The sequence below is a fragment of the Labeo rohita genome, chromosome 7 (genome assembly GCF_022985175.1).
Source record: "Labeo rohita strain BAU-BD-2019 chromosome 7, IGBB_LRoh.1.0, whole genome shotgun sequence".
Classification (NCBI taxonomy): domain Eukaryota; kingdom Metazoa; phylum Chordata; class Actinopteri; order Cypriniformes; family Cyprinidae; genus Labeo; species Labeo rohita.
In genome coordinates, this window is record NC_066875.1 from 12,373,131 (window position 1) to 12,396,956 (window position 23,826).

At 36.5% G+C, this 23,826-nt stretch overlaps 1 protein-coding gene across 1 annotated transcript in view; it reads right to left on the bottom strand.

Moving 5' to 3' along the window:
* LOC127168853 (collagen alpha-1(XXV) chain) overlaps positions 1 to 23,826 on the bottom strand; it is a 140,506-nt gene that overhangs the window by 103,971 nt on the left and 12,709 nt on the right. The window contains exons 4-6 of the mRNA XM_051115948.1: positions 21,855 to 21,971; positions 21,178 to 21,213; positions 5,426 to 5,452 (exon numbers count right to left, since the gene is read on the bottom strand). Of these exons, the coding sequence (XP_050971905.1) occupies positions 5,426 to 5,452; positions 21,178 to 21,213; positions 21,855 to 21,971 (180 nt within the window). The remainder of the gene's footprint in view (positions 1 to 5,425; positions 5,453 to 21,177; positions 21,214 to 21,854; positions 21,972 to 23,826) is intronic.

Consider the following 23,826-nt stretch of genomic DNA (forward strand, 5'->3'; position numbering starts at 1 on the left):
GTTTTAGGATAACTGGACCACATTTGTGGCATCATATGCAGGCCACTTTAGGCTCACAGCCATATTAGCCAGTGCTTACTGTGCCCTTTCTTTGCCAAAACTGGCCCAGATAAGTTTTAGGATAACTAAAACTTAGTTATCCTGGTGGTTAAAACTTCAGTATTTTGTACGCATGTCCTGCTATGTCATATTTTCTAATGTTAAGACTGCACCACTGTCTTAATATTTTTCATAAATGTTTCCATTTTCTCTTGTTTTAGGACTATTCTGAAGAAAATGGATCTGCTGGGGAAGGACTTAAAAAAAACACAAGCAAGCAAATTAATACACACATTTTTTCAAAGTGTGTGCACTTCACTTTGGGACACAAATATGTTTATGTGCAGTGGTGGAAAGAGTACTAAAAAATGTACTTCAAGGGGAAATCCACTTCCAGAACAAAAATTTACAGATAATGTACTCACCCCCTTGTCATCCAAGATGTTCATGTCTTTCTTTCTTCAGTCATAAAGAAATTATGTTTTTTGAGGAAAACATTTTAGCATTTTTCTTCATATAATGGACTAAGTTTGAACTTCCAAAATGCAGTTTAAATGTGGCTTCAAACAATCCCAAATGTGGTTGTAAACGATCCCAGCTGAAGAAGAAGGGTCTTATCTTCTAAACCAGGGGTGGCGAACTCCGGTCCTGGAGAGCCGCTGCCCTGCAGAGTTCAGCTCCAACCCTAATTAAAACTCACCTGCCTGCTGCTTTCTAGTAACCCTTCAGACCTTGATTAGCTTGTTCAGGTGCGTTTGATTAGGGTTGAAGCAAAACTATGCAGGGGTGCAGCTCTCCAGGACCGATGTTCGCCACCCCTGTTCTAAACGATCTGTTATTTTCATTTAAAAAATACAATTTAAATACTTTTTAATCTCAAATGCTCATCTTGTCTTGCTCTCCCTGAACTCCAATCGTATTTTCTCCCTCACTTTGTTTTGGAAGTGGACTTCTCCTGTAAGTAAAAGTATTGCTACTTAATGAATAACTTACTTGAGTAAAAGTAAAAGTACTGAAAAATAATATGACTCAAGTAAGAGTAAAACATTAATTTCATAAATTGTCAAGTCTGGTGCTGTGCTAAGCAAATATACCAACTATCTCTGTTGCCAGGAACAATTATTTTATAACTCATTTTGTAAGTAAGTAAGCCCACCTAAGATTATGTGAATGTTTTTAAGACGGGCACAAGCAGAGAAGGGTAAGTGAGAGGTTTAAACAAAGAGATTAGTTAAAACAGTGTGAATAGAAAGGCGCCCATAAAAAAAAAAAAGCAATGTGGGGTACAGGTAAGATTGGGCATTATTTGAATTTTCATGATTCTGATACCAACCTGCTTATCAATTCCGATTCTTATTAATTCCTAATTTGGATTCCAATAAGATAAAAAAAAAAAAGATCTTTCATTGTAGCTGAATATGAACGAAAATCAACAGGATAAAGAACACTTACACAAGGATGGGTGTAGATCAGAGAAAACAGCACGCAAGTCTTCTTGTGCTTGGATTGTTTAAAATCACATTAATGATGGAATGATGGAGTTGCATGTGTTACACTATGTTTGTCATACACCGATTACATTACTTACCCACCGCGGCACCACCCCCACTGTCGTTTTGCTTTTTATAGAGATAAAAATCATTTAGTTCAGTTGGAAAATGCATCCAACTCAAGCTGCAGGAGTTAGATTTACCTGATTACAGGTCGAAAGGAGAGATGACTGACAAGACCACGATGGAGGTGGAGGATTTGCTGCTCACCAGATCCTGAGCTCACTGACATATCTGACCTTGTAAGATGTGCTTTCTTTACACAGAGTGCGGGTGATCACGAAAACGAAAGTGAAAGTGAACAGGAGCGCTCATTCAAAAGATATTTAAATACTCCGCCTGTTGATAGCGGCTCCCTGATGCTCAAAAATTATGTACAATATTAGAGTGTTTGTGAAGCCGGTGAGACTGGACACAATAATGGAGTCTATAATGGTCAGAAATTCAGTGGGGACAGGATTAAGAAAAGAGTCCCGAGCTGGGCTCTAATAACATGCATACAGTGAATGGCGACTGTAGAAAGAAAAAGCAGAATCATTTTAGGCAATCTTGAAAACCCGGCCAGACCCATTTTTTTAGGTCCAAAAAGAGGACATGTCCGGGAAAAAGACGACGTATGGAGACCCTATTTCAGCTTTGTACATTTAGTTTAACTGCACTGTTAAAGAGAGCGAGCTTTACTATTCAACTGAACTGTGCGCATGCATTTTAGACACTTACATTGATCTTGCTCCATCCATGCAATAACTGCATCCTTCTATCAACCAAGTTTTCTATTTACTTAAACTGCTGAGTGCTCTGGTGATATCAGTGGAATGACCCATTTCAGGAGCTGTCAAAATTACAAATTAAAAATCAGAAATGCTAACAATGCTGATTCAAAACGCCAATGCCAGTGATTGACAGTCAAAGTAACTGCTAGACAGCTTGTACAGAGTAGAAAACATTTCTTCGAGCTTTGTGATAAAACAGGGAAGCTTCTATAAGTCAGGTCAAGTCACTATTATTTATATAGTGCTTTTTTTATAATGAAGATTGTGTCAAAGCAACTTAACAGTAAAACAGGGAAATAGTGTGTCGTAACAGTGTTCTGGCCAGACGAAACCAGCAGTTTAATTCTAGGCTGCAAAGAAGTTCTAGTGCTTGGATTTCCCCATTCTTGAGGCAAATTTGGCTCAAGATCTGGGTGGCCCCATTACCGAATTAGAAATATTGGAAGCAATTGGGTCCATGCACTCCAGTAAATCTCTGGGTGAGGATGGCTTTACGACAGAGTTCTACAGAGTGTTTAGATCTTCTCTAACCCCTATATTAGCAGCATTGTATAATGATTCTTTTAAACTAGGCAGTTTCCCACAAACTATTACTGAGGCCGCCATTTCCCTCATCCTTCAAAAACATAGGGGGCCAGGTACACCAACTGTACGTAAGTTACAACTTAGCCTAGTTCTGAAGCAAATGGGCACATTTTAGTTACAACTTACACACTACTACATATTTTTCCATCGGCACCATTATACTTTGTTAAAGCGTAACTCTACATATAAATTAAATATTTATGGAAGCGTCCAGTCAGGAGTAACGGTTGGAATAAAATAGCTGAATGAGTGCACTACATCAATATGCTCTTCTTTTACCCGACAACCTTTAATCCTTTAGGACATATATGATGTTGCTGACATTTTCACTCACATACATATTAAGAGAGAGAACAATATGTCAGTAAGCTTTTAACTGTTGTATTTGAAGACTTCAACGCTCCCCACCCCTGAATTAGGGTAAAGGCCATAATATGCAACTATGCATTACTTTACGGAGGGCTTAAAAAACTATTATGTAAGAACTTACCCTACCAAAAGCATTCAGAAGGTTATACCATCTCCAAGATCAAACAGGTTTTTGTCCTGGGAGGCATTCTTTTTTTAATACAAAGAGGCTTCTCTATATTTTGTTCTCCTTCCAGTTATTATTTCCTTAGATCCTGAGAAAGCATTTGATAAGAGTTGGGTGGAACTATTTTTTTTTTTTTTTTTAGAAAATAGAAAATATTTGAAAAATTATAGATCATAGAAAAATCAAATCATAGAAAAATTGGCTTGGGGTCTAATATTATCTCTGGCTTTATATATATTATATGGCTTCATTATACTTTACCTGCTGCCTCGGGTACATACGCATGGCATACAGTCTTTCATTTTCATAGAACTACTGGCAATATGGCTTTGGAGGCAGCTGAAGGTATCCCCCGTTCTGGGTTAACTCATAAACGTTCTCTTTATAATTTAATACTTTATGTCTCTAACCCTTCTTACTCTATTCTTTCTGTTTTTGAAGACTTAGACAAGTTTTACCATCTATCAGGCTATAAAATTAATCTGCGAAAAGTTAACTTTATCCTGTAAACCCTGCAGCTAGAGAACTTTAATTCTCCAGTTTCCCTTCAAATTATCCTAAGTTTTAAATACATAGGAATTTAGACAGCATAATATGGCCATTCTTTTGGGGGGGGGGGGGTTGGGGGGGGAACACCACAGCTTAACAAATCTATTCTTAAACTCCCTAAATCTAAGGTGGCCTTTCTCCTCCAAATTTCCAGCATTATTTCTGGGCGTGATGATATTAGAAAGATTTTATACTGGATTAACTCCACTTACCAAAAGAACGCCCATTCTGGGTCCATTCTGAAACTGAAACCTCTTTAACTAAATACGATTTGTGTTCTGTTAGCACTTCTAAGCTTCTGTTGGTTGCATTGAATCCGGATTTAGATTTTTATTTATTTTTTTGACCTGTATGAAAAGAAATGCCAAGTTTAATCTACTCAATAGATTGAATGAACCCTATTTCATTTCTTTCAGATCAGACATTTCTTGCAGAAACTTTTAAATCATCCCCAAAGAATACAGATTAGACAAGTTTTTAAATCTTAAACCCAATGATAAACATCCTATCTCAGTAATTTATAGTTAATACTTTGACACCTCATCTTTCAAGGCATTTGAAAGAGACTTGAGAACTAGACTTTCTATTTCTATTTTAGATGGCCGGTGGTCATATATCTCATACTGGGAACACCCTTTCAGTTTGTGCCAGGTATGGTTTTATACAATGCAAGGTACTTTATAAATCTCACCTGACAAATGCACAATTATCTACATTTTCTTTTTTTTCTGTACAAGAGTTATGCTTGTTATTATTATAGACAAGCTCCAGCAGATCATGTACACATGCAAAATGTCTGTGGCATTTTGTTGTTTGCTGATCAGTTTGGTGTTAATGTTAATTAATGTTTTCATGCCAGGTGTTTAAAGAAAGTCTGACAGAATAGAAAAGGATGAACCAGACCATATCCGATGCTGATATAATATCTTGTGCCTGCACAAAACCACATTTTCTCCAGTCTACTGTGTGTTCTGTTTCTAGCACTGAATAAATCACAGTAATAAGGTAAAATATTTGTACAATTTAAAATAACTTTTTAAAATATATATTTAAAATGTTATTTATGTGATGACAAAGCTGAATTTTCAGTTCTGCATAATATATGTAACATTTGTAATATTTTTATAGAAACATTTTCAGATTTGTTGATGAATATGAAGTTCAAAAGAACAGCATTTATTTGAAGTAGATTTTTTTGTAATAATCTTTACTGTCTTTACTTTAAGTCTTTAAGTCTTTACTGTCACACTTCAGATCAGTTTAAATGATCCTTGCAGAAAAAAGTATATATAAATACATACATACATACATACATAAATCCTTGTTTTCTATTCTTAAGTGGAAACAGGTTTCCATGATTTGTGAAACAGATGATAACTTCAACTGTACAGTACCTTCTGTCCTGGAGGGCCCTCAGGTCCCTGGAAAGAGAAAATCACAAAGGAATTAAAACATGTACCAAACTGAACCAACTAAATCAGAGCAGTTCTAAGAGGAACGATCTTCTACACTGCATGGGCTTTAACTTGTTCTTTTTCTGCTAAATAACTAGTGTAACTGCTTAATGAGGCCTGAATGATATTGAATGATATTCAAAATCTGTTTTCTGAATATCCTTTCCACAATATGATTTTTCAGTATATTAAACTGAGCACAAGAAAGTAGTAAGCGTGTCCTTAAATCTAAACCCAAAAAGAAAAGAAAAAAATTTCTTTGTCTGATTTGTTTAAGCATAGATGCGAAACCAACCATCTGATTAGCACAACAAAGCATTCCCATAACAGATATACATTAAATTGTTATGCAAAATAACCATCACATTAGGTCATAAAATCAAAAACAATGCAAAGCCTAGATCTGCCCCCAGATATTTGCCCAAAAACACATTACAGGACTTGGCCCTGAGCTGTGAAAGGGCACCATGCCTCCTCTTTATCCTACCACACACACAATGCCAAAGCACATGCTCATCTGGCTTGGCTGGATTTGGCTCATCACAGCAGTTCTCACTGCACCAGAATTTCAACAATCCATACTCCCCTTTCAGACTTCCCTTCCAAAATATTTAGTCTGTATAAAAATACAACCTATAATATTTAACAGTCAAAATTTGTTCCATTTTATTTCACTTTGCAAATTCGCTTCCACAAATTTAGTGGTTAAAATTCAGCAAAATATTCTACATTGCACATCCTGGAAATGTAGGGATAGCAGTAGAGTACTGATGCATAATCTCCATCTGCTGTTAGTCACTCACCAGCAGGTGGTTCAAGCAGGTGTTGACAAAGAACAAAGCAACAGGTAGAGCAAGACATTTACTCACATAAACTGATTTGCCGAAATGTAGTAAGCAGTAAGTACACAGTAAAAATAGATGGGTTATTTTTTTAACCCAATAGATGGGTTACACATATTGGGTCACTATGTTGGGTTATTTTCTAAAACGTTGGGTTATTTTTTAAACATCGTTGGGTTGTTTTTAATAATAACCCAGCGTTGGGTTTAATTGGTTCCCGCGGCGACAGTTCAAATTTTAACGGACGACGGTGACTGACGACAGAAGAAGCTGCTGCTGCATCAGTATGAGGTGAGTAACAGGGTTTTGATAACTCTTATAACATTATACTTATAAGAAGAACGTGAAATCCACTTCAAAATTGAACTTTTGTTGTTGTATGTTTGTTTTTTAACGAAGTTGTAGTTTCCTTTAGTCAGTGTATTGTAACGTTACTGCGGAGAATGAGCTCCATTGTAAACGAATAACTTCACATTAACGTTACCTTAGCTGTCCCAGTTAGGCCGCTAGCAGTAATAAAGTAAATTAAAATTAGCAGAAAGTTGTAAAACTGTTTAGAGATGTATTACAGTAACCTAAAGTTAATAATGTATGGTGAAATGTATATAGGACTACTTATGTTACTGAAATCACCGTCTACCATTACTACAGGTTTAGTATTATTTTACAGGTGATGAAGGGTTCTAGACGTACAGTTTCTGACTACAGTTTGTTTGGTCGCACTAATGATTATCACATTTAACGTTATATATAGGAAATGGCTAATGCTAAATGAGACATTGGTGTTGATTTGAACCGCGCCGCACGGATCATTCAACTTCGGTCCAGTATGTAAGATTCGCTCAGCGGCAGCTCAGAGAGATGCGCTCAAATTCGGCGAATTCTCTGTTAGAAAAGTCTAAAAATAATCACATTTTCCCAAAAGAAAGACGTGATGGGAGAAACGAAGCTTTTCAAAGTTTCGAATCAATTAAACGAATCGCTTCGCAAAATGATTCACTGCTTCCAATCGTTCGTGACACAACGGCGACGCCTGCTGGTCAAAACAGGGCAAGCGTCAGTTGTTTGGAAAGCGAGCACTAATTGGAATAACACTAAATGTGTTTTTATGGTTTATTTATGTTGAATATTGTTATGCATATATTAGAATCGCCTCTACTTACAGCCATTTCTCATATAAAGCTATGACAGATTTGCATGTTTTTTTTAAATGTGTACTAAATGTGTTTATACTTATTTTTAGACATTGGGTTCTTCAGTGAAGGGAAAACTACAACACTGGAATCTCATACATTAAACATCCACATGCCAATTAACTGAAATATTTCAAGGTAAGTAAACTATTTATATTAGTGATCCATATACATTACCAGTCAAAAGTTTTTGGACAGCAAGATTTTTAATGTTTTTAAAGAATTCCCTTCTGTCTAAGCCTGCATTTATTTGATCCAAAATACAGCATTTAAAATAACTGCTTTCTATTTGAATATATTTTAAAATGTAATTGTCCAGTCTTTTCAAAGCTTTTAAAATAGAAAGCAGTTATTTAAAATAGTAAAAATATTTCACAATATTACTGCTTTTACTGTATTTTGGATAAAATAAATGCAGGCTTAGTGAGTAGAAAAGAATTCTTTAAAAAACTTTAAAAATCTTACTGTTCAAAAACTTCTGATTAGTAGTGTAGGTTTTCCAACAATTATGAAAAAATGTTTCTAGTTTATCTGTAAAATGTTTCTTCTTCTGCTTCATCTTATCACAGAGGAAGGAGTGAATGAAGGAAGTTTTATGCGACCGGATGACACCAGCATTTCTGAACTCCAAGAACTCCTCCCAAGTTTTAGCATTTTCAACAGTGAAGTAGTGGAACAGAAGACCTTACTACAAGCAGTGGATCTGTGTTTCAGACATTTCTACATGTCCCCCAAAGCTCCTCTGCACCCATTTGCAGCACACAGTCTTTAATGTTCCAGGAGTTCTTTCAACACATTACCTCTTCCTTAGAAACTTTGTATCTATTGATCTGTAAAACTTTTTATGTTGCTGATTATCAGCAAGTCCAGCAGCCAGCAGATTTACTTTGTTTTATTATTATTATTATTATTATTATTACTTGTGTTTATGATTTTTTATTTTTGTTTTATTGATAAAGGTTTGTATATTATGTTTGTTTTATTTGTGCACATTTGTGTATGTGTTGATATAAATAAATATGAATTGATACACATTTATGACCCTGGACAACAAAACCGGTCATAAGTATCATGGGTACATTTGTAGAAATAGCCAAAATTGCATTGTATGGGTCAAAATTATCAAATTTTCTTTCATGCCAAAAATCATTAGAATATTAAGTAAAGATCATGTTCCATGAAGATATTTTGTAAATCTCCTACCATAAGTATATCGAAACTGAATTTCTTATTAGTAATGTATTGCTAATAACTTCATTTGGACAACTTTAAAGACAATTTTCTCAATATTTAGATTTTTTTGCACCCTCAGATTCCAGATTTTCAAATAGTTGTTCTATCCTATCAAACCACATATTAATAGAAAGCTTATTTATTGAGCTTTCAGATGATGTTTACATTTAAATACAAAAAACTCGACCCTTATGACGGGTTTTGTGGACCAGAGTCACATTTGTTGGTTTTGAATTCAGTGTACATCTTGAAAATATGTCAGTTGTGTGTGCATATTTGTGTTTTGAATGTATTATATTTTCACATTCTTGTACACTTATTTTGTAAACATTTGCAGTATGACTGTTTTACATTTAAAAATATATTTGTAAAAAAAATATTTGCATATTTAAATAAACAAAATATTTATTTGAAAACAAAGTAGTGTTATAGTGTATTTTTATTAAAATAAATAAATAAATAAATAAATAAAAACTGATATAAATGAATCTAAATAATTAACTCAACTGTTGGGTTACTTTTAACCCAACTGGATTTTAACCCAATTCATTGGGTTAAAATAACCCATAGATGGGAAGGTGCTATACCAACCCATAGTTGGGTTACTAGTTGGGTTATTTTTAACCCAACATTTTTTAGTGAGTATATGTTATGATTATCAGGGCCAGTATACATATGCGGAAAAATTGAGCAAGACAAAAGATGCGTTTACACTTCCAACGTCTGCACAGTTACTCTTTTCCTTGTGTTCCTTGTACCGCAAAGGAGATTGTAATATTATTTTACCCAACACAACATAGCCTACAGAACAAACATTACATCTGAGGAAGACATACAATGTATTGCTCTCGGTTCCTTAGTTTCCTTAACTTTAAATTATGGCCTCTGCAAAGCTGTGCTGTAATATTAGGGCTGCCCTCATACATTATACTGCAGGATTTTCCAGTGAAACTTAACATGAAAAACACTTAACATGGCTTAATGGATAATACAGTGATACTAAAAGACCAAACTCACTATACACCTTATGGATGATGCAAACTCTATAGGGGAGAGTAGGGTAAGTTGAGCCCATGGGCAAGTTGACCCACCCCCTGTATCTTGGCAAATGTACACTTTTACTGTCATGTGACCATGTATTTTAGAATAACACACAATTTCTGCCAGACTGTGAAAAGAAGAAACACATGAGAGGAGTGGAAGGGACCAATGTTAGGGAAAGTTACTTTTAAAAGTAATGCATTACAATTTTGCGTTACTCCCTGAAAAAGTAACTAATTATGCTACTAACTAATTACTTTTTTTATGGAAAGTAATGCGTTACGTTACTTTTGTATTACTTTTTAAATCTGGGCAGGGCTTGCTTCCTTGTTTTTTATATAAAACAATTCTAATGTAAAAGCCCTTTTACCCCAAAAGTGAAATGAATTCACCTCAGGCTGAAAGAAAAGTTCATTTATGCAGGAGATCAATCTTCAGCTATAAAACATTAAGCACAAATGTTAGCTTATTTAAAGTAATTTTTGCTTATTAGTATGGTTGAATTGCATCATTGAAGATCATCAGCAAACACACTGGTTAATAAAATGGGATTAAATACATAAAGGATATTTGTTTTATTTAACATATTTAATTATTGCAGGTTTGTGTCATATTCTGAGTTTGCATTTCACTGTTTTTATTCATTTTGAGAAATACTGAATCTGTTTTTTGTAAGAGAGATTAATTAATGCATGTTCACATTTAGTCTAGAATACAGTAACATCATGTTTACTCCCAATTTCCCGACAGGAGACTTACAAAAAGTAACTGCTGTTACTTATTTGAAAAAGTAACTCAGATATTTTCTTAGAAATTCAAAAGTAATGTGTTACTTTACTATTTACTTCGAAAAAAATAATATTATTACGTAACTCGCGTCACTTGTAATGCATTGCACCCAACACTGGAAGGGACCCACTTCCTTAAAATGCTTGTCAAAGTAAAATTTTAGCATAACAGATGTAATGGCTGTTACATCAAAGAAAATGTATCCAGATCTAAAAATATTTATGATGCATATGGGTGATTTGGCAACATATAAAACCATGCAAATCATTTAAAATAAATATTGGCCTGAATTGGTAAGCTAGCTATTTTTTCCCAAAATGCCAGCTATGGGGCAAGTGAGCCAAATGCTGTGGGGTAAGTTGAGCCAACACTTTAACTTATCCCACCAAGGCTGTGGTCTTTGGCTTCCTTGTTAGTGCACCTCCGATGCAAAAGACCGGGGTTCAGCTCCTGCTCGAAGCAGGGTACACTAGTGATGAACGCTTGAGACTGCAGTCTTTAATCTCCCGGAGACACAGGATCGAATCATCTTACGGGGACGGTCGTGGCCTAATGGTTGGAGAGTCTGGCTTGTAACCCAAAGGTCGCTGGTTTGATTCCCACACCAGCAGGAATTGAAGGTGGGGATTGTGAATGAACAGTGCTCTTTCCACTTTCAATACCACAACTAAAGTGCCCTTGAGCAAGGCACCGAACCCCCAGTTGTTCCCTGGGTGCTGGAGCAATGGCTCTAGATGTGTGTGTTTGTGTTCACTTCTCACTGCTGTGTGTGTGTACTTGTGATGGGCTAAAAGCAGAGGACCAACTTTGAGTATGGGTCACCATACTTGACAATAATATGTCTCACTTTCACTTTTCTATAAATGGGTATTTTAATTTGATATTGCACAACTGGTTTAGTTTATCATGTATATACACATTTATTTGTAATATCTGTAGTTCTCTGAGAACCTGAAGATGCTTTTATTACATTATAAACAAATGAGATCCGATCTAGGAAAACCCAACACAAGGTGAAAATTTTACCTTTTTTAGGTTTTATACCAATATGAAAGCTGGGTTCAAGCCCTTTCCAAAACTGTTTTTATTTTGTTCATAGCTTGAAAGTAACCAAAGTTATGGCTATCTTAATTTGGCTGATAGCTATGATTTTCAGGAATGGAATTTTGAGAAAAACAGCTTTAAAGTGAGGGCTTTCACTTTCACTTTACGGGTTTAACGAGAGCTGTCTGTCAAGTTAGGAGCGCCTAACTTAGGAACGTCTGTTTTCCGTTGTTTATCATGTGCATAGTCTCCGAACTTTTGATCACCCATTTTTATTTAGATAGCACCAATAAGGCAGCCTACCTTGTAGTAAAAGCGAGCGCAGCCCAACTGTTCGCGCACTGTGCATAAAACAGGCTGTCATCAAACTTCATCATCCGATCCTTCATCTCTGGATGTGAAATAGTCCGTTATAACATCGTTTAGGGCACTGACATTACCAAGATTGAGCAGATTGAGATGAGTAAAATCGGTTAAGTGAGCAGCTGCAGTACTTTAGACGGCATTGTTGCGCTCCGCCATTTCACGAAATTAAATAAATAAATAAATAAATAAATAAATAAATAAATAAATAAAATTTGGTTGCCATAGTTTACACAAGACTGGCGGAGAATGTGAATTGATACACCTTTACTAAATATGTTACGTGGTTTATTTTGATAGGTTAACTGTTTTTGTGGTGTTAAGGGAAAGAACCTCTACAGCGCGTTCTTACCATAATAGAAAGAAACAGTAATTTCTGCTTGCTGCAATAAATCACTATTTTTCTGCACTAAACAAGTGAATTTCGCCGAGATATTTTCAGAGATGACAGACAATATGTTATAGAATAATAATTTAATGAAAACCTAATTTTGCCAAAAAAATAAAATAAAATAAAATAAAATAAAAAAATGACATTCGACCTATTTTTCGAATTTCCTGAAAACGTCCCAGCTTCCATGCGAAGAATCTTTTGACTAAAATGTTTATTAGTTTCAGTGACATTTATTTATTTATTTTTTTTTATTCTAATTCGGTTTTTATGTAATTTTACATAAAATTACTATTACTATTATATTTTTTCAAAAATGTAAACAATTAAAGATTAAAAATTCATTTGATTCAAATTTTATTTGATTGGTTTTATTTTGTTTAAGAAAAGAAATATGACTGTTTGTAAAATTTAATTTAATTATTATTAAGTTAGCTTTTAAAAGAGGTAAATTAACTTAATAATTTCACATTGGTTTGAATCAGATTCAGTCAGATGGTCAGTTTTTACCCAGATGGTTCATCTTACCCACTGACTCGGGTCAGCTTACCCCTAAGGTGGGGCAAATTGAGTCACAGGAACACTTTTTTATAAGAAGCCATAATTTTAGAATCCTTTGTCATAGATACATTCTGATATTTTAAAATGATAGGACACATCCAGAAATTAATTTAGATACTTTCATAGTACTTCTGCTTCATTTCCCTTATCTTGAGGACCACAAGTATAAAAAGTAAAATAATGACAAAATTTAAAACAAAAAGGCATGCTGAATTACACTAATTGGAAAAAAAGCATACATTTCATTAACATTGCTTGAATCGCAAAAAAAAATATGGGTAAAATGCTTAACATTGCATAATTTGCATCCATATTCTGGGCTCATCTTCCTGCCTGTAGGGGAGAGTGGGGTAAGATGAGCCCAGAATATGGATGCAAATTATGCAATGTTAAGCATTTTACCCATATTTTTTTTTGCGATTCAAGCAATGTTAATGAAATGTATGCTTTTTTTTCCAATTAGTGTAATTCAGCATGCCTTTTTGTTTTAAATTTTGTCATTATTTTACTTCCATATATAACAGTCTCACACATCAGACAATTTTTCTTTGTCTGCTATCTGTGACAGCTCAGCTCATGCACAAGCTGGAATCAAGGAGATCTAATATAGAGCTACATTTGTGTTATTTTGGTGGCATTTGGCAATCAACAATGCCAAGACACCATTTCCTTTATGGAAAAATGTTTTTGGAACTGAGTGTCCATGAAGCAAAGATGGCAGCATTCAGAGGATGCATACACTACAAGCCAAACAACTGCCACTGAGATGAATAGGAATGCTAACAGCTTTCTTCTGGTATTAGAACTCATTGTACATACTTGTGTTTAATCAAAGTTAAAAATAAAAGTCTAACATATTAAAAAAATAAAATCTTGCAAATGGAGCATCTTCACTCCATTAATTCATCTATGTAAGTGATGGAATGATGGAGAAAATGTCACATACTGTAGAAGCTGAGAACTCAAAGGCTGCCTGTGGACTTCGGCCTCTAGCAAACTCTGCTGATTGGAGAGGCATTATGATGGACATAAACCACCACTGACTACTCCTAGATGGCAACTTTAAACAGCACAGAAAAAATCATTAGTAGAATGTATATATTTATTGTAAAATCTTAGTTTCAGGTGATTTTGTAAATTATGTGCCTGTGCTGATTGTCAGCAAAATATGACACTAGCAAGACCCCAAACCAACATGGACAAAGATGCCCATCAACTGCTTGTTTACATAGACCAACAATTGCAAAACAGAACAAATGCAACACAAGGACCATTCTTGTGTGAACAGTCCCTTAATACCTTTTAATTTTTAACATGTAACCTATAATTCTTTAAGCTACCTGATCTGACTATATTCTTCAAAGCTTCAAAGACACCTAAAATGTGTTCTGTTTTATTTGAAACAGATTAACATGAATTTGGCAACATTTTATTACACTGATTGTTGTACATACAAAATGAAATGTCCGGTGAGTGGTGCTAGGTTCTTTTGTGTTTGAAACTAATGGTATCACTAATCCTGTCATGTAGCATGGGGAAGATAGTTAAAGTGAGGGTTTAACTACTGCAATCCTTCATTTAAAACTACAAGAACTACAAGAAGATAATAACTGACAACCAACTGAACAACTTGGGAGCATAAATGCACAGGACAATGAGAAACTAAACTAGACACAGGTGAGGAACCTAACCACAGAAATAAACAGGGCCTAACCCTAACTAAAAGGAGACAGAAACTAAAATTAAACACAGAGACTTGAGGTAACAAATACATATCAAAATATAAGTCCATGTAACAGAACACAAACTGTAATAAAGTCTTACCTTAAACCTACTGTGATCAAAATGTGTTGAAATTGTTACCACCTTTCTTTGTAGCTGTGGTTATTGTTTTTTATATTAATCTTTTATCCATTCAGTCATTATGTATGTTTTGTTATTATTTTGTGTAAATATTTCTTTTTTTTTTTCGCTTTGAGAACTATTTTCACAAGCAACTGTTACATTTTCAAAACTTTTAGTACTAATACTGTCACACCCCTGTGGACTGTTTTCTCCTGTGCCTCCCGAGCGTCCTCCTGTGCCTGCGCCTTCTAAGCCCGGCCTTCCTGTACTCTCCTGGGCTGACAATACCCTAAGTTTCCCCAAGAAAAATGGGGGGGGGCTACCCCCCTGATCCTCCTTGGCCGTCTGGACTGTGTACTCGACCATGGCTTCCCGAGCTCTCTGATCCGCCATGGCCGTCTGGACTGTGTACTCGGCCATGGCTTCCAGAACTCCCTGACCTGCCATGGCCATCTGGACTGTGTACTCGGCCATGGCTTCCCAAACTCCCTGACCTGCCATGGCCGTCTGGACTGTGTACTCGGCCATGGCTTCCTGAGCTCCCTGACCCACCATGGCTGCCTGGATTATGTACCTGGCCATGGCTTCCCGAGCTCCCTGATCCTCCATGGCCGCCTGGACTAAGTACTTGGCCGTGGCTCCCCGAGCTCCCTGACCCGTCATGGCACCCCGGACTGTATGCTCCGCCCTGGAGGCGTACCTCCTCTCCCTCCTGTGTCTGCCCTGCACGAGCCTCCAGGGTGCCCACCCTCCCTCCCCGGTGTTTTTGTACGGCGCGAGTCACGCCTATGGGGGGGGTTAATGTCACCCCCCTGTGGACTGTTTTCTTTGGTTTTCCCCATGTATGCCCTTATTTGGTCTTTCCTGTTCCGTCTTCAATTATTACATCATTGTTTAATCGTTCACACCTGTCTCCCTCTGATTAGTCTGTGTATATAAGTTTGGTTTGTTTCCCCGTGTCTTGGTCAGCTCTTAAAGTCTCTTGCGTACTGTTTGCGTGTGATTCCCTGCTGTTCCTGTTCGTTCCAGTTCCATTTGTGGATTATCTAATAAATGTTCTTGTTCCTAATCTCCTCGTCCCTACTCCTCATTGCCCGCACACGACGCCCGTGACAAATACAACAACAGATCATCAGAAGTGCACTTTTTTCAAACATTTCAGTGTATTTTCAATTTTTTTTTGGTACAATACACAGAATCACAACGTATTTTTTACACTACACAAAATAGTTTTATCTATATAAATGCTTCATTCACAGTAACTGCTTTTCATAAAGGTCTTACTGTCAAACTTTTCATTTGCATGTCTTCTCATTCAGTTTCAGACATTCAACTATTATTTAATCTAACTTATCTTAATGGTCAATCAGAGAATCATTTGGTGCAAATATAGATATCTATATAGATTCAGTAGATCTAGTTTCTAAACAACCTTTTTTTGCAATTTAAGGATAACCAAGTAGAATTAATTATTTTTAGACTATATATACACAATTTTTCTTAGATGATAACGTCTCGGTTACGTATGTAACCCTTGTTCCCTGAAGGAGGGAACGCAGATGTCACGTCAATACCGACGAATTGGCATCTTGCTTAGAGACACCAATCTACTTTGAGTGTAACTAAACGAGCCAATGCACATTGGCATGCAATGATTGCATCCAAATGCCGCTCATCACAGCATGGGCATAAGAGGCAGCAGGTGCTCAGTCGGTCACTCTCAACATCACGTTGATACTGTGTCCTGTGCGATCCTTCTATGCCCCTTGTTAGAGAGTAGGCCAGGACCTGTTTCACTTGTAACCTGGACATGCGGAAGCCCCATCCTTCCCAAAGGAGGTTTCAGAAGCACTTACACATATGAATAACCATTTAGGTACACATGGAAAATCAGAAGCGATTGTAGCCCTCTTGAGGATAGCAGAGTAATCTGCCGGGGAAACATGGCTTTGGGCTATACCATAGAATTTACACATATGGGATCCACCCTAGTCACTAGATATGGAACCCGGTCCTCTACTCGTTCTCACGGATTCATCAAGTGAGGACCTAGGGTTGGACACTCCGCCACATCGGGCTGCCGCGAGGACGTAGGAGCTCTACAGTGTCTACAGTAGGGACACTTTGGAGCTGTTTTAGCAAGCCAACACTAGCCAGGGCCTCTCAGTGCTTCTACTCATTTGAGGTGAGAACACAGGAGGAAACCGGCTCCACATGAAGGCTATAGAATCTAGCAAATGTGCTGAGGGGGGTTGCCCAGCCTGCAGCTCTACAAATGTCTGTCAGCGAGGCGCCACGAGCCAACACCCAGGAGGATGCGACACTTCCAGTAGAGTGGGCTCACAACCTGAATGGGCAGGACACACCCTGTGCTTGATAAGCCAGGGTGATGGCATCCACAATCCAGTGGGCCATTCTCTTTTTGGAGATGGCAAAGAGCTGGTCTGAGGTCCTGAAGCTTTGTGTCCAGTCCATGTACAGTCTTAAAGTGCGGACGGGACAGAGCAAAGCTAGGGCTGGTTCTGCCTCCTCCAGGGGCAGTGCTTGCAGGTTCACTACCTGATTCCTGAAGGGAATGGAAGGGAGAAAATCTATATTTTGATGTCATCAGGCTCTATGGACAACAAAGGATGCCTTGTGCCTTAAGATAAGACAACATTACCTCTTGTTGAGAGGAGGGTTAACATTAACATACAGTAACCCCCAGGCAGGAACTGCTTTGTTCTCCTTTACTCTTATCAAAGGGTGAATGATCATAACCCCCCTCACCCCCCAAAGTCTCTAAAAGAAAAATACACATTCGCATGCATTCACACAAAATGGACACAAAATTGACTAAACCCTTCTTCACATCCATTTACAGAACTGTATAAACTTAATGACATACTAAGGTATACACTAATATGAACACATGATATACACTAATATGAACACATGGGGCAGTGCTCCACATTACCCATTGGTGTTTGGTCTTCATATTTTCAGCACAATGTGTAGGTTCATCTGGAATTGGTTTGGAAAGTGAATAATGCATAGGAAAAACTTTAAAGACATTGGTCTTAACGTAGACTTTTAGCTATGTAAATAGACCTCAGATCAGAGGGGCCACGCCGGCCACCTTTGATGACATCGGCTAACCAAAACGCTGGGTCTGAAAGATTGCAAATTGCAAATCCCACCTTCTCAGGGAAAGGTTAAAAAGTTCTCTTCAAAACAAAGAATGTGTGCTAAGTGGTGTGGTTGAACTTGTGCTATGTGGCGTGGTCTACTGCTAAACCAAGAGCTAAGCTGCTAAGATGCTCTACAGTAGAAACAAGGAAGTTCTGCAAGAAGTGAGTTTGGAAACTGCCACAGCAACAATGACCACAAGCTTAATGCCCCCCCAATCTTCTACAACAACTTCAGAATCTTCTCTGCAGTGATCCTCTGATTGCGAGTTCCAAACTGCCAGGATCTTTTGCAACGACTTCAGAATATCAACATCAGTGATCCTCCCTCCTGCACATTCCAGTAGTCCGAATCTTCTGTACAGACTTTAGAACCTTTACCTTTAAGGCTCCTGTTTGCGTGTTCCAGTCCAAAGGACCTTCTCGGTGCCCAGGAGCTCATCGTTTACCAGTGCTTCGGGTTCAAGACTGAAAAACGGATCTAACTCCTTTCTTCCCACTACAGCGTGGCCCAGGTCAAAAGTTCAAGGCGTCGCCGTCCAGATGCAGAAAGTAAATATATTACTCTTTCCAAACCTCTTTCCAGAGACCGTTGGCATTAACGTATTGATCATCTCATTTGCATTAGATTCTATATAACTGATGTCAGTTAATAAATAATCTTTCGATTTATTTGCTGAAATTAGAATAAGGTTTACCTTATTACTTCCAGGAAACTTCAGTCTACCTTTCCATAAGATATAGTTTATAGTATCATCCAACTTGCATTTCACTTGCAGTTGGGGAAAATCTAGGCAGGATTTATCAACCGAAAATGCATGTTCCCTCGGTCAGGGAGTAAAACAACTGGCAAACAGGTCTCTGGAGAGGCAAACAGGTCTACCTGAGCCTCTGCGAAATGTCCACAGAGAAGATGGACCATCTGGGGATGGATAGAGTCTCCATTCTCCGGGAAGTGCAGCTCGTGACAGCTTGTCGGCCGTACGGTTGCGCAGGCCTGGAATATGAATGGCACGAAGTGACCTCAGATGCGGCATGTGACAGGAGCCCAGACCACCTTGGCGGTTGATGTATGCAATGGTCGCGGTGTTGTCTGTGTGGACCAGCACATGTAAACCACAGCATGCCTGGAGGAACCGAAGCTTGTTGGCCTCCCTAATGTCCGCCAGACACAGCCAGAGATGGTACTCCTGGACCACCATTGTGGACATTGCATGACCCAGAGATCGTGCAGTGACCTTCGTCGTACGGAGCACGAGGTCAGTAGCGGCTCTAAGCTCCCTGAGAACCTCCAGGTCATGACCACCCTCGTGCAGATCCTTCAGTGCCTTAGCTAGATGAACCTGCAATAACACCATGGAGTGTAGGGAGAGAGACCAGACGAGTATCTATAGGTCCGGGAGGGGAGGGAAGGTTTCCCCCACCAGGTGGCAGCGGTGTTTATACACAATTGCATTGCACCCAACCGCTCCTCCGGAGGGACTTTTGAATACCTCCGCGCTGTGATGAGGGAGGATGAACCACCAGGCCAGGCCCAGCCTGTTCCTTGAGCAGCTCCACTGGAGAAGTGCCGGCAGAAGGAGGAGCCCTTGGAGGTTGGTTCCTTGGAGGGGAGACCAGCCAGTAAGACCAGCCAGGTGACTGCCAGAAGTAGTGTGTGTGTGTGTGTGTGTTTACCTACTCACCCATATTTTGGGGAAAACTAGTACCCAGAAGTGAGCAAAACCTGACAAAAATTAAAAAAAAAAAAAAAAAACTCCCTTTGAGGACTTCCTCATTTGTAAAACTGTGTGTTTTGCAATTTGTGAACATTATGTATCAGAAGAAGGGAGACAGATGGCATCAAATACAGCATTTTACATTGCATTATGCCACGTGATACTGTATATAGAGGCATTACCATGGTAAAGACTGCACATTATTTTGACTAACCTTTCATCTGAAAAGTTCAGTTACAGTATAGATTCAGTCATATGTCATACTGCACTGACAGTAAACTCTGTTTTAGCAAAAAACCTTATGGCCATGTCATACCTTCATCATACCTTTTGATACTGTAACACACTGTATAAACACTTGTTATGGATTTAAAACGTTATAGATTTTATTTGAGTTAAGCAAGCTAGGTAATGTAAGTGTATTTTCTAACATGACAATTATTGCCTGTATTACTGTAATTATTTCAGCAACAAAGGTGATTTAAAACATGTACCTTGCATTGTTTGTTCTTGAATGAACTGATTGTTAAAAGTACTAAGCTGAAAGAAGATCACAATGTTGTGTTTTGGTGACTAAATCAAATGTTCTCAATATATATTACAATAATCTTATGTTTTGGAACACTGATTGAGTCAATGAAAATAAGTGTAATCATAATGAAAGCATGAGATCAGGTTTTAAAAGTGTGATCTGTTAGGATTTTTGTACTAAGAGTTTTGAAAATATATACCTTACTTGTGAAAATAGCACAAAGCAAAACAAATAATAATAATAATAATAATAATAATAATAATAATAATAAAAGGAAATGATTTTAATTCTTATTTGTTCTGATTAAAACATTCAGCAGATTTGGAAGGAGAAATAGATTTGAGGTGATAATAACAAGTAATGTGTTAGATAAGATGACATTGTCATAATTTATATCATTCTCTTTCCTTCTCTGAACATCTTGTTCTCAGACATTTTTGGAATGTTATATTCTATTAATTTTTTATCGGAAGATTTAATTTATTTTTTTGTTAAACATGAATTTAACTGGAATAATTTGGACATGTTTCATGTGAAAAACTTGAACTTGATGTCATGAAATATACCGTTACAAACTCCCTTTAATAAATCAATATTGAAATACCAGTTGATAGGGAAAATAAATGAGAGGCAGCTTTTCTGAATAACAACATTCACTTACAAAATTACTTGACTGACAACAGCTATTTCCATAAACAGATTTAGCAGCTAGTCACTGGTTTTATATAACAAAAACTAGTCCTTGATCTAGTGACACTACATTAATACAATAATCAAAACCTTTCAATTATCAATCAACCTTTCGTTGTCATATGGGCCTTTTCTAGTTCTAAACGACACAAATAACTTACTACAACAGCACAAATGACTATACACACATACATATCATAGCATCTAGCTAAATCTAGAATTGTGTATAACTGTATAGGTGAAGCTATGATGATAGTGGCTGTAAATACAATAAGACACTTACCACTTGACCAATCTCCCCTGGCATTCCAGGGTCTCCCTGTGAAAGACACAATATATATTTAGTCATAACCATTATATAGGAACTTATATAAAAACAATGACACTATTAACATTTTAACAATATTCCTAATTTAATGAAAGTTTTTTTCATTGAAATATAACAGTATGATATTGGTTTTATGTAACAAAACTACTTTTTTTTTTTTTTTTTTTTTTTTTTTACATATGTCAGACTTTCAAAGTCAAAAAGAAAAAAAAAAAAAAAACAGTCTGTGACAAATACCAAAACATTGTCTATTGTGTCATTACGTGTCTCCGGTGTCATACTTTATACTCTTGATAAATGCTTCTTTTAAAAGTAAGGGGAAGAAAACAGCATTTGCCAACATCTTTCATCACAAGAACAGACACATGAAACAATAAAATGTGTCTGTTTCAAAATAATGAGAGACAGAAGGATTGAGAAAAGAATACAATGATCTTGTCTGGAGTGAATATGATAAATGGATGATGCTGGATAGCCTAATTGACAAGTTTTTTGATCACTCTCAAAATCTGATCCCAGATCAAAACTTTGTAAGGTACATTTGTAAACATGATCCTTCGACTTCATGTGGTCAGTTGTCATGCTAAACCTCTAGCTACTGATATTTTGCTCTAAATTTAGAGATAGCTTACTGGGAGCCCTTGGACTCCCCGAGGACCATCTTTTCCTGTGTCCCCTGGGGGTCCCCTGGGGCCTGGGGGACCTGGAGGTCCAGGAGGCCCTGGGGGCCCTGCTTGACCCTGATCACCCTGTGAAAATAAAATTGTAAATATGTGAAACATTATAATAAATCAGTAAATAAAACATACATTAATGTTGTTTGTATTTAGTATAAGGGAAAAACAGAATGAAAGATCAATGAAAAGTTATCATCTCTCTCATCTTACAGTATTAAACAACATTAGAATGAAGGTCCGATATACTTCAAGTGAAATCAAAGAATAAACTTATTTGATGTAATTTTGAAGAAAATCAAGCCAAAACAAAGTTTATTTGGAGTTTGTTTCAGGAGTTTGAAACAGCTTGCCAAAGCAAACTTTCGGAAAAAGGAAATTGTGTTAGGGAGAAGAAAGCATGCAGCATATATTTATCACACAGCCTTATTTACATATTCAATAAATTGATGCTCTTAGCAGCACTGACAGCATCCGGATGTTCGATAATATACCTCTGCTTGCATATTTCAAATTTCTCTTTACCACTAAACAAGGAATAAAAAGAATTTCACAGTTTTTATACTGGGGCTTTTAGGCTATTTGCTCTCTGTATTTATCCAGTCAGTTATGACAGTACAGTTCCGTTTTACTGTGAGAAATCCCCTTCACAATTTTGGAGCATAATTTATTTTAATCATTTCCAATTTTGTTCCAACCCTTTCTGAGTATTAAACATAAATCATATACATTACGACTTTTTATTCATGTTAAGCACTTGTGTTGGTTGTGATGAGAAGGAAGGACCTTCTGCCCATATTAAGCAGAACAATAACATTTTAATTTATACTTATTTGTTTTCAATTTACTGTACTTATTCTGTGTATTTTCTCTTTTAAAAAGACAACTCATACTTCGTAATTTTGTGTGCAACAAGTCACTAACCACAATTCCACAAAGAATGCATAGAAATTAGGGCCTCCTCATTTTCTGCAATATTATATATAGTACTGATGTATATAAAGTGATACTGTCAATTAAACACTATGTGTTTTTCATTACATAAAAATAATTACTAATATGAATATAATTTAATTAAATTAAATAATTCTCTTGAAATAATGAATTTTCTAATTACACAATATTGATTTATCTTTGTTTATATTTTTTACCAAGCAAACACTGATGTAATTCATTGTAATTAATTTGATTAATCACATAATTATTTTAGTTAAAATTCTAAATTGATTGCCAGCCCTAATGTTAGGCTGATATATCCCAAAGATTGATCATTCAGTAACACTTCAGAATACTGTTCTGTCATTAATAAATAACTACGGAGGAACACATGAGTAATGCAATATTAACAGTAACTACTATTTTGTAACTACTATTAACTAAAAAGAAACTCTAATTAATAAAATGACTAGTCCTTAGTCCAAAGTGGTAGTTCACTATAAGCTAATCAGTAACTACTATTGTACTGTATACAGGTTCATAATTAATATGAATAATGCAAAATGTATTATTAATTCTAAAGAGAAGGTAATGGTAACCCATTAGTAATAGCTCAATTATTACCAAATCCTTCAAAAGAAATTACTAAAGTAATGACTGAAATCATTGTAAGCTTTTGAGAGTTTTGTAAAGTACTGGATATTATTTACTCAAGTGTTACTACATCTTTCTAAAGGAATTACTAATTATTTGGATCAGTATTCTAAAGTAAAAATCATAATAACTAGGAATAACAAAGGAATGACTGAAGTCATTTAAAATTTTTGAGGTTTTTGTAAAGTTCTGGATAGTAATTCCTTCTGATGGATTTGGTAACACTTGAGTCGTTATTGGTGGTTTACCATGATCTTCACTTTAAAAATACTTATCCAAATAACTAGCAATTCCTTCGGATGGGTTTGGTAATTCTAGAGCCATTACTAGTGATCTTCAC